The sequence below is a fragment of the Arctopsyche grandis genome, chromosome 11, assembly GCF_051622035.1.
Source record: "Arctopsyche grandis isolate Sample6627 chromosome 11, ASM5162203v2, whole genome shotgun sequence".
NCBI lineage: Eukaryota > Metazoa > Arthropoda > Insecta > Trichoptera > Hydropsychidae > Arctopsyche > Arctopsyche grandis.
The window spans coordinates 1,157,338-1,170,028 of record NC_135365.1 but is presented as its reverse complement, the minus strand read 5'-3'; the positions used below and the strand labels follow the sequence as shown (position 1 = coordinate 1,170,028).

At 35.0% G+C, this 12,691-nt stretch overlaps 3 protein-coding genes across 3 annotated transcripts in view; 1 reads left to right on the top strand and 2 right to left on the bottom strand.

Annotated features, from left to right (window-relative positions):
* Positions 1–12,691, bottom strand: part of LOC143919146 (uncharacterized) — a 1,208,594-nt gene that overhangs the window by 725,349 nt on the left and 470,554 nt on the right. The gene's annotated exons all lie outside the window — the stretch shown is intronic.
* The window catches only part of LOC143919143 (ciliary microtubule inner protein 2B), a 31,254-nt gene that overhangs the window by 17,945 nt on the left and 618 nt on the right, over positions 1–12,691 (bottom strand). The window lies entirely within an intron of this gene.
* Positions 4,783–11,712, top strand: LOC143919065 (uncharacterized). The gene is made up of 2 exons (XM_077441248.1): positions 4,783–10,059; positions 10,162–11,712. The coding sequence occupies exons 1-2, from the start codon at positions 6,286–6,288 to the stop codon at positions 10,459–10,461; spliced, it is 4,074 nt and encodes a 1,357-aa protein (XP_077297374.1). The 5' UTR covers positions 4,783–6,285; the 3' UTR covers positions 10,462–11,712.

Sequence of the window (12,691 nt, the reverse complement as noted above, 5' to 3'; positions counted from 1 at the left end):
AACGGTCACAGTCTCTGGGCTTCTATTCGCTTAATCCGCGGCGTACGTTACAGTATTTTATTTCTAATATTAAAAATTTGTCGATTGTTCATAGATATCTGTTCCTATTGTATTCTATGTACTGTTAAGTTAACAAAAATTAATATAACCACGCAAATATAAATAATAAAATATACATATGTACACATACATATATTTTTCACTTTATTGATCTAGTTTTGAAATGTGTTATGATGTACTTGGAGAGTGCCCAGTATATTTGCTAGTTGTGTATATTTTATTTTCCTTCTTCTCGAAGGATCCTTCAATCACTTTATAAACAAAATAACACTCGATTTCAATAAAAGCGACAGGAATCGATCCACTCTCCTTCTTTTCCTATTCCCAAGAGTAAACAGAGTTTATCTACGGTATCCAGCACATACAACATTTCAGCGATTCGCATAAATCAGGCCGATTTCACAATTTTTTTCGGCCAAAACAAATCGAATTCTCCTCAACTGGCCGACACGATGACGAGATGGCCAGATTTCAAAAAATTCTGCTCGAAAAACGCAAAGAGCAGTGAAAACTAGAGAGAGTCCGTCGTCCTATTTTTGGCGCACTTATCAGTCAATTCTACGTACATTTTAGCAGTTCACCGGCCATGAAAATCGTCTCCCAAGCTTTTATGATCTTTTTTTACCTTATTTGTCTTTCGATCGAGCCGGAAGTAGGCCATTCCGTCGATTCAATAATGCAACGCTTTATTAAACCTTTCGCACGATTTCGTTGACGTCTGGTCAGGTGTGAATAAATAAAAATCAGTCTACCGTGCTATACAGTAGTACAATAAGATTTTATCATGTTTCTAGAAGTCTGTAGTCCTCGACGGAAGTTGGTCTGATACTGATCTATGTCTTCTTGAAGATATGTGCCCAGGTTCAAGTTCAATAAGTTTAGAAAAGAAACTGCTTAACCCCCCCCTCACCGAAGTGGGGTATGCAAGTGCCCCAATTTTTACGTTTTTTGTAATAACTATGTGGTTTTCAAAGCTATACACCCTATATTTTTTGTATTCCTAGAATGAACTACAAGAAATTTATTTTAATAGATTTTGTATGATTTAGAAAAAGGGTACATTGTAAAAAAATACATTTATACGTTCCAAAGTATGATTTAAAGGCGGTAGCGATAAGTCGTGTTTTTGACTGTTCGCTTGCATATTCTTGTTGATCGATGAATCAATGCGAGAGAAAGAGACAGCTATATTTTCCTAAGCTATTGTTTTCGTCGCTTTTGGCACGTGGCTATTGAGTCATGCAATCGCCTGTTGGCCTTACCTATGTGCGTTTGCGTGTTGATGCTTGTCGTTATTTTTTAATACAAAAATAGTCAAAAACGTGCTATAGGACTAAAACTTTTTTTATGTTGATGTATAAAATGATTAATAAGATATATATTGAACCCATTTGTATTAAGAAAAGCTGTATTTTGATTATAAAATACTGAGGTCTTACTCGACCCCGGTTCGGGACAATCGTTCGATCTCGACGCTCCGTCTTTCAAAGATTAACCACTTCATCGCCATAAGCGCACCGGTGCGTGCTCCTTCGTATTTAAAGCTATAACGCAAAATTAATTTTGGTTTCTTCACAGTGACACCTAAAAATATCTTGTGATACTAATAAAATTGAAAAAAGCCAATATTTTAAATTAGTTTGTGATATATTCAAGAGATGATAATATGTCAAAGGTTGTCATGAACTTGGTTTTTCAATACGGATGTTTTATTATTTTATCAACTGGGATTTTTTAGGAAAAATGGCATATGAAATAGCGATTTAAAATTCCACATATGTATGTAGTATATAGTACACGTTTTAAATTATTGGTAATACGATATTTGTGGCAATAAATCTGCGTAACGTAGATTGGAATTAATTACTCAAAACGACTATAATTCCTCTTTACGATCGAGTATTTCATTTAACATGTACCATATACATATACTTGTGTATAAATAGGTCGTAGAGCCTTGAGTATCCATTAGTTCTATTATGTATGTATGTATATTTGACGAGCGCGTTACATTTATGCTAATTGAAAAAAAGACAGTCCATATGTAATGGCGACTGTGTATATTTGTATTACTTAATAATCATAAATAAAAAATGGCGCAACTTTCATCACATTACAAATCGCTTTGTTGTCTTAAGAGGGCTGAACAGCAGCGCCTTGTCCATACAAACGTATTACACTTCTCCCTTCCCCAATTATGGCACTAGAGAAATTATTTTTTTAATATGCTATGGATATCCACCATTGGGGTGCATCTATCGTTTTATTTTTTTGATTAATTATTTTTTATAGGAGCTAGGAGCCGCCAAACATCTATAAAATCGTCTCTTTTTTACACCCACGAAAAGAGTCTAGCGTGGTTATTTAACGGTCGATTTTAAAAAAAATACGCCGATAGATGCACAGAAAATATCTTTCTCATACCGATGATGATTTTTTTTTAAATTGGTCCAGTTTTGGAGGAAAAAATAGTAGAATACGAAACCTCGATTTTGTCAATTTAAACAACGTTTTATCAGGTCGAAGCACAACTGTCGCATTCACTCAATATATATATTGATATATATTGTCGCATTCACTCAATATATACATACACTCAATATATATATCGAAGAAAGGAACGGTAACAAAATTAAGGTTTCGGGTGTACAGTCCTCTTAAGCGTGGGGAATAAGGGATGTGTTTTCAGGCAAAACAAAAGTTTATTCGGTATAATTTAAAATGTTTTCTTATTTTATTTATCAAATTTTACTGTAGATGTGGAAAAATTAAGTCAAATCTTGAGCTTGATTTGACATGCGTAGATACGTATGGGGTAAAATTTTACATAAAAGATATACTTATATTTAGGCTTACATGGACTGGTAACTTTGGAATCGAAAATACTGAAAATAACGTTTTTATGAACAATAGCTGTTGCACCATAGTCATCGGGGACTTTTTTTTAGCATTTGGTGGATAAATCAATATGTAGTGATTAATCAATGAGTTTATGTGTAGTAAAAGTTTGATTTTATATACATATATACTAGTGTTGTACCCGATGAAATATCATTGCATGGGTGTTGGCATATTAAGTTATTAAATAAAAATAAAATTGAAAGAATTTTTTTAAAATACCTTTTTAAATATATTTAATATTTAAATATAATTGTAAAAATTACCTAACTACCTACATATAAACAATATAAAACATAAATGCTCAGAGACTTAGCGCCTTCTATTAGTCTAGAGGAAAAATTTGTAGCAAACAGTATATATACATATATAGAAGTTTTTTTATTTTGTAATTATATTCGTGCGTTTTTTTGGCAATTTTTTAGCTGTGACATATGTATGTCGAATTGAAACGAATATTATAGTACGGCGAGCTTTATCTTACACAGACACACAGACACATAGTGATATTATTTATTTATTTAAAGTTTGGACCATTGTAGCAGTACGGGAATTCCTAATGCGCCACAATGGTCAAAAATATAACAGAAAAGAAACAAAATAATAACCAAAGAAATTCGACATGCCAAAAACAAAACACTATATATGTATGTACATATACACAAACAACACATTTAACAGAATCATAACAATATTAAGCTATATAATAGCCAATAATTATATGATAGTTGTTGCATTATAGCCAACGGGGACATTTTTTCAAGCATTTGGTGGATAAATCAATATGTAGTGCTTTATCAATGAGTTTATGTATTGTAAAATTTTGTAATAATATGCGTATATAATATATTATATATAGATAAGTAATTGGTATTTGAAATGCCAGTGGGATTTGCTGATTAGTTCGTCGAGCGATTCATTAAGGCATATTACATACATATATTATTACAGTTTACTAATTATTTGCATAAAGGGTCGAATATCTAGCAGGTAACTGTTAAATTTACTGAAAACGTAGATTGAGAATTGAAAAAGATTATGTCATCCCTAGTTTTCACCCACTTTATACTTGTAAGAAATCAAATGAAAGTATTCATATTTGGCATTACAATTTCATTTCTGTTGGCATTTTGAACTGACGTTAGTTTATTTTTAAGCTGAAATGCAAAACGCAGCACTCAAGCTCACGCACTCCGGCCATGACCAAAACATTTTCGCTGTTCTTTTGCGACGCGTATTATTTATTCAATCACCTGCTACATTCATTTAACATGCTAGCGTCGGCAAAAATGAAAATAAAAAATAAAATACGTGTACGCATTAATTAATAAGGTGATTGCGTCCCTCACCAAGTCTGTACGCGCATAGGTGTATCCGTTTGACCTAATCTGTCACTTTTGCGAACTCATTGAATAATATCGTGCGTTTTATATTCCTTATAAGGATTAAGGTGTTGCTTTAGGCATTGATCTATGAGCCGTGTCGAGAAAATGAAATAAAATAATACAAAAAAAAAAAGTTCACAAACTGTAACTTGATTTGGGTCAATGGCGCAGAATGACACGGCGTTTTTATACTTTGCTTCTTTTTGCAATGATACTGTTATAATAATACAGTATGAAATTGTTAAATAGATGCGTTTGTATCGAAACCATAAAATATTGATCTTAAGAAAGGGTTTTGTACGAGTCGTGTTGAATAAATAAAAGGGGGTTGTTCCGACTTTTGTAATGACGTGTGGCAAACAGTCTTATTAACTGATTGTCGATTGGCATTATTGACGAGTTGGCATTAGTGTCGGCCCAAGCGGAAATACGCGACGGTCGACAGAGTTCGAGCAGACGGCGTACGGACAACTTGTGTTCCGTACGCTCCGCTGAACCACCACGTGCAAATTTTACATTTCAATAAACTACATCAAACCATTATCGAAGTCTTTTCCATGATGGTCACTTCGAACCGGACACCAGTAACCTAGGCCACAACACCAAACGGACAAACCAATAGGAAAAAACGTGGTCGAGAAAAAATGGATGTCAATTAAGAAATCGGTATCGTTCCTTTGTTACTATCCATACCTTTCCAATACTAATACCATGTTTGCTTCTATTTCAGCAATATATTGATTGATGTACAGAGGTACATGACCGCGTGATTGACGCAGAAAATATATAAATAAAAACATAACCTACAAAGACGCATGGGACACAGAGGTAATCCAAAATTATCGGAACGATCACATAAACATCGTAAAGGATATTCAAGTAAGTGAATGTATTCAATCTCAGGCAATCTGTTCAAAAGGCAATCATGTGGGTAGGTCAGTTTTTAAAATATGTTTTAAAGTATAACAATTAATTAACGCGATTGTATAAAATAATATCGCGCTACGAAGGAATGTTTCATCGGTCGCATCGAATTTCGTATTAAAAGTGTAAAATCAGATGTAGTGTAAAATTAGCAAAGCACGTGGGGAATTATACTTGTAGCCCCAAAGTGGCTTAAACCAAGTACATACCGGTATATTCATATACCGGCAGATCTCTTTGTTTCTTAATGTGTGTAGAAACTTTCTCCCCCCTCCCCCCTCCACAATAAATGTGGAATTATACTTGTAGCCCCAAAGTGGCTTAAACCAAGTACATACCGGTATATTCATATCGGTAGATCTTTGTTTCTTAATGTGTGTAGAAACACCCTCCCCCCCCCCCCCCTTCCACGATAAATGTGGAATTATACTTGTAGCCCCAAAGTGGCTTAAACCAAGTACATACCGGTATATTCATATCGGTAGATCTTTGTTTCTTAATGTGTGTAGAAACACCCTCCCCCCCCCCCTTCCACGATAAATGTGGAATTATACTTGTAGCCCCAAAGTGGCTTAAACCAAGTACATACCGGTATATTCATATCGGTAAATCTTTGTTTCTTAATGTGTGTAGAAACACCCTCCCCCCCCCCCCCCTCCACAATAAATGTGGAATTACACTTGTAGCCCCAAAGTGGATTAAATCAAGTACATACCGGCATATTCATACATCGGTAGATCTCTTTGTTTCATAATGTGTGATGAAACAGTGGTGATTTAAAATAAATCACAAGACTTGTAGCCCCAAAGTGGTTTAAATCAAGCACCCACCAATTTAGGGTTGTTATTTCTTCCAAAATATGTTGGATAGATTCTGGTGATAATAGTTAAAGTAGAATATTAAGATTCACGGTTAATCATTGAATATTATTACCTTATCTCTACGAATAGTTCAATTGACAGCTATAGTAGAGAATAACTGTATTTATGAGACGAAATAGTGCAACTTTCTGAAACAAATGTCAAGTGCTGAAAACGAGGAAATAGAAGCTTCGACTTCCAAGTCGCATAAAGGTCGAAATCCAACTAGGGACGTAGAACCTATTAGAGACAGGTCAAGCTCTAGAATACATCATACTCGAAGTCAGACTCAATCGATAGAAATATTAGCGAAAGAAAATAAAGTAGAAGTTACAATGGCGTCAATAGAATTAAGGTATTCGGGCGCGTTAAAAAGACTAAAGGGAAAAATAGAAAGAACCTCCGAAATAAATGAAGGCCAGTATCAAACCATTAAAGAAGCATACGATTATGTCCGAAAACTCCATTATGAGTATTTAGATAACCTCACAGATATAGAGCAGGCGGATCAAATAGACGAAGAGTTCGACATGATTTCAATGACAATTCAAAATCTTAAAGCGACATTAGATAGACAATCCATTCAAAATAATCAACTAAAAGTAGAGCAAACAACAATTAAATTTGCTAGAGATAAGTTACCGACGTTGACTATTCCCACATTTCAGGGAGATCCATCTGAATGGCAATCATTTCAACAAACCTTCAAAAATATAATAGGAAATAAACCTGAATATTCTAATGTCACTAAATTACTATATTTGCATCAATCATTACTCGGTCCCGCTTTAGCAGCTGTCTCAGGGTTAGATATTAACTCAGACAATTACGAAACAACTTGGAGTATTTTAGACAAGCAATATAATTTACCAAGACTTAATCTCAAAACTAGGATCAACTCACTTTGTGACTTAAAATTAATCACAAAGGAATCACATATCGAATTGAGAGATCTATTAAATAAGGTAACGGTGTGTATTAAAAACATTGAATCATTGGGTTACGCGAGAGAAATTTTAGATCCATGGGTAACATGTTTAGTTCTAAGGAAATTACCATTTAGTTTATTAAAGGACTGGGAAACATCTCTGGTTGACAGAGAAATGCCACCGTACGAGAAGTTAGAAACGTTTCTGCAGAATAGATGTAATGTATTACAATCTACTGCATCTGTAACTACGGTGAAGGAATTCCCTCATAGTCGTCAAAGAATCATGAGAACTCATGTCGCGAACAAAAACCCATCAAGTAAGGTAAACGCATGCGCATTCTGTCGAAATAATCATTTCATAGGCAAATGTGATAAATTCAAAGCAAAATCCAGTATGGAAAGAAATGAATTCGTTAAATCTAATAACATGTGTTTTAAATGTTTAAATTCATCACATAAGATAACAAATTGCAAGTCTAACTATAATTGCTTAAGGTGCAAACAAAACCATCATACTTTGTTGCATCAGGACGATACATTTAGTTCAAATAATACGGGAAGGAAGTCAATTAATGCTCATTCTACTTATTTCTCTCAAAGGGAGATAATTTTACCCACGGTACAAGTAGACATTATAACGTCCAATGGAACGGTCGTTAAGGGTCGCACATTATTAGATTCCGGCTCACAAGTCAACTATGTTACCACATCTTTCGCTAAGAAGAATAACTTCAAGTTAGAGAAAATCTCTCAAAAAATTGTAGGTATCGCTAATCAAGAAAGTAGCATTCGTCACATCACCAAGGTGACCATAAGGTCTTCAACCACTAATTACTCAACCAAAGTGTTGTGTTTGGTATTACCAGAAATTACTGGCGAAATTCCAACTGTGAAACTGGATCAACAGTTAATTTCAATACCAGCGGGAATCAAGTTATCAGATCCCCTTTGGAATAAACCGACGCCAATCGATTTATTGCTCGGCGCCGAGATTTGCGTTCATGCTATGAAAGCAGGAACCATCCAGTTAGGAAAAGGTATGCCTATCTTAAAGGATACCGAATTCGGATGGACAATAGTTGGTCCATATCCCGAAGTAAATAATGCTCCAGGGAAGAGCCACATAGGCTTAAGTCAATTAGACAGTCACATTCAAAACTTTTGGATGATCGACCAGGTTCCTATGGTAAAACATCAATCTCTTGAGGAGAAAAGATGTGAGGAACATTTCCAAGCACACACATCACGAGATAAAAACGGTAGATTTTGTGTAGCTTTACCATATAAAAATTCCCCGGTAGTATTAGGAAGTTCATTGCACATTGCGGAGAAAAGACACAAAACTTTGGAAAGACGTTTTTTAGCCAATAATAATTTAAAAATGGAATACAATAAAGTTTTAGAAGAGTACATAAATTTAGGACATATGTCAGAGTGTGAACCTCCGGAGGCACATGAGGTTCATTGTTATTTACCTCATCACGTCGTGGTTAAGGAGTCTAGCCTTACCACTAAATATCGTGTAGTTTTTGATGCGTCCGCAAAGACAACGTCCAATATCTCACTAAATAATATTTTGATGGTGGGACCTAGTGTCCAATCAGATTTGTTAAGTTTACTACTCAACTTTCGACTCCATAAATACGTGATTACTGCGGATATTAAGCAGATGTACCGACAGATTCAAATAGCAGAGAAAAACAAAAATGTACAATTAAATCATAATTCGTTATGGTGGGACGGCCCTAGTTGGTTGAAATTAGACGAATCACGATGGCCTCGAAGACCTCCTGAGATCACAATAGATCTTCCAGAGAGAAGGGTAGTCACTAACGCTACCCGTGTGAGGGAAAATAATTGGATAGATAAATATTCTCATCTTCCAAGACTCCTTCGAGTTTTATCATATGTTCGTCGGCCACTAAGGAATAAACAATTAAACGTTAAAGAAAATAACGAACCGTCCGCTTTAGAATTAAATGATGCTTTAAATAATTTGATTAGGTTATCGCAAATGGAATCATTTCCATTGGAATATCGTTTGCTGAGCAAGGGACATCCAATTCCCAGTAGCAGTAAATTAGCTAAATTGTCCCCTCTATTCCACGAGAATTTAATTTGTGTTGGAAGTAGACTTCCTCTGGGAACAACTCTATCAAAGTCACCCATTATCTTGTCAAATAAGCATAAACTTACACACATGATTGTCCGAGACGCGCACTTGAAATATATTCACTTGGGTACTCAAGCCTTACTGTCGTTATTGCGGCAGACCTATTGGCCATTGGCCGGACATAATACTGTCAAAGGAGTGGTGCGTTCATGTGTCATTTGTTTCAGAAATAAACCACTGTCACACAATAGATTAATGGGATTACTCCCGCTTGAACGTACCACTGCGAATTTTCCTTTCAGTCATGTGGGGATAGACTTCGCAGGACCTTTTCCTGTGAAGAGTGGTTGCAATAAGAATTCTAAGATAATTAAGGGTTACGTTTGTGTCTTTGTGTGTTTTTCCAGTAAGGCAGTTCACTTGGAACTTGTCGGAGACTTAACGAGTTCAAATTTATTAAATTGTTTAAGAAGATTCGTAGCCAGACGTGGCAGGCCCAATACGATATATTCCGACAATGCTACTAATTTTGTCGGTGCAAGTCGTGAACTCGTTAATTTAGTAAAATTAATTTACGAACGTCCTCATGAGGAGAAGCTACTACGGTATGTAGCCTCCGAAGGGATTCGTTGGAAGTTTAACCCGCCAAGGGCGCCTCACATGGGAGGGCTGTGGGAAGCAGCGGTTAAATCCATGAAGATTCATTTAAACAAGGTGTTAAAGGCCACCACCTTAAATTTCGAATCATTTTGTACGGTATTGACTCAAATAGAAGCTTGCATGAATTCCCGTCCTCTTAGTCCCTTGTCTTCGGATCCACTAGACCTTTTACCCCTCACACCTGGACATTTCTTAATTGGCAGATCCTTACTCGCTCTTCCAATGGAGGTTAAATATAACACTAATGTCCATGCCAATCTGCTTCAGATACAATTGACCACAGCAGCATTTTGGAAACGTTGGTCGGCGGAATATTTACATTCTTTGCAGTTACGACACAAATGGAAGAAGGACTCGAGCAACAATCTGAGTGTGGGTCAAATGGTCCTGTTAAAGGAGGAACACATGCTGCCAACCCGATGGGTCTTGGGTCGAGTCACTAAATTGTATCCCGGACCAGATGGCAGAGTTCGAGTCGTCGACGTCTTTACTGCCAGCGGAGAGTTTCGTCGGTCCAGTCATCTAGTGGCGCCATTGCCGATTCTACCACAAGGACCACTTGACAGGAAGGAAGATCAGCAAGAGGGAGGAGAAACAGCAGCTTCAATTCCGTCAACTTCGGTAGCTTAGTTTAACCCGAAGACACTACCCCCAACTCATATTACTTATTAGATGTAATCATGAGTTTAAATCATTCAATGTTAATAGTAGTACTCCGTAATTCACTTTAATTGTGTTGTGTGTATAATTTAAGCTATTTTCATTTTAACATTCGGCAGTATATATCTCCGAATTTAATCTAATCATTTTGTCTTTATAATATAAGACTTGTCTCATGTCATCACTCGGAAGGATTATATCCGAGTTTAAAATAAACTGTTCAAATTTGACAGTTAAAATTAGATTCATGATTTGTTAATGTTAGTCTCCAAGCCACACTTAATGGAGCATCTTAAATTATTTCATGTCTACTTAATTATAACCTGCCGGGAGTCATCCGCAGGTCTTATGTTTCTTGTTATGAAAACATAAGTTAACTCTTACTGTTTATAGTATTTATGTGAATCATAGAATAAGTAAATATTATAATACTGAACATTTCGATGTTTAACGTAGAGACATCTATAATCATAGTTCGCCTTCATTTCCTGCTTGTAGGAATGAATGAATGACTTTCCAATTTACTTTTAATTTAGCAATGTTTGTGCTACTTGTTGATGAAATCAAGTTAACTTAGGAGCATTACACTCACTAATCAAGTTTAGTTGATCGGTAATAGCTGATCTGTCTTGACAACTGTAACAGTGTCAACATTGTATTGTCTAAGTTAACATCAAGATGAGGAATGCTTAAGTTTTAAACCATATACAGTCCACTCTCTCTTCTTTAAAGTAAACTTATCTTGTAATGCTTATTCACAGCTTCAAAGGAGATTTCAAAAATTTTAATGTAAATAGAAACAACATTCACCAGAGGTATACCTATAAGTTGAAATATTACTGAACCAATAAATTGATTTTATCCTCACACTGGATGAGGCAAAGGTTTCATTATTCACCCTCTATTTAATTATTTTAAGAGCTATGATTTATTGTAAACGACTCGTCAGTAATGCTGTAACTCTGTAGAATAACTGTATTGTTCAACAGTTTTCCTATGTGGGACTATGTTCCGACTTTTGTAATGACGTGTGGCAAACAGTCTTATTAACTGATTGTCGATTGGCATTATTGACGAGTTGGCATTAGTGTCGGCCCAAGCGGAAATACGCGACGGTCGACAGAGTTCGAGCAGACGGCGTACGGACAACTTGTGTTCCGTACGCTCCGCTGAACCACCACGTGCAAATTTTACATTTCAATAAACTACATCAAACCATTATTGAAGTCTTTTCCAGGGGTTGAAATACTAAAATGAATTATTTTAATTTCATGATTCGATATTAAACAGATATTATTATATATTATTTTATTGTAATATTGCGAACAGACCGAAACGCTATCAAAATATCATTGTAGAAAAAATATTGTATAAATATATACGATTTTTTTTATTAAAATTTTATTTGGGAAAGGGGAAATCAAATATGTATGACATGAGCACAAATCACTACTGCCGGTCGGCTGAATTCGATAAAATTTTTATATGATCTTAATGATGTCATAAATAAACAATATTATATAAATACAAAAAAATTAATTGTACAATAAAAATATGAAATTTGATATAATATAATACGTAATTAAAATTTCATTTCCAATTCACTTATTTTGGGAATTTGCATATGCAATATTATATTATAAATGATAAGATGAATGCGAAAATATTTTAAAAACAGCATTCTAATGAAATTGCTTCCTGCAGAGGAAAAGGCATAATTAATTGACATTTAAATGTTTAAAATATAGATTTTTAATACAGTTTTTTTCCATATTTTCCAAATTAAATGGATGGAAAGTATATACATTTTGATACAGAACGTGACATTCGCCTACAATGTAATCTGTATATCGGCGTGTAATAAAAGCCTCAGTTCGAGGCTGAAGTTTTCCCACGATTTCGTTTCAAATGGTTGATTTGCCTACTCCATTAAAGGTGTGGTTATCCGAAAAGTCATTCGCCAAATTAAAAGACACGTCAAATTTATTTCGACAATGATGAACTCACTCATTTGCATTAAAATACAGCCAAGCGTATAAGAAAAACTGAAATTTTCCGTACTAATTTGAAACATCAGTGTGGCTCTCACTTGTCTGAATTTTTTTTCGTTTTAGTATTACTCCTATAAGTGCAAGTGGCATAGTAAATGTTTCAAAGTCTAAATTTCTTTTGAAAAAGAGAAACTCACACACAAAACAAT

Excerpts from the sequence above, each read along its gene's own strand:
- LOC143919065 (XM_077441248.1), top strand. The coding sequence starts at position 6,286 with ATGTCAAGTGCTGAAAACGAGGAAATAGAAGCTTCGACTTCCAAGTCG. Across the intron at positions 10,060-10,161 it reads TACTCGCTCTTCCAATGGAG|TTACGACACAAATGGAAGAA; the intron begins GTTAAATATAAC and ends CATTCTTTGCAG.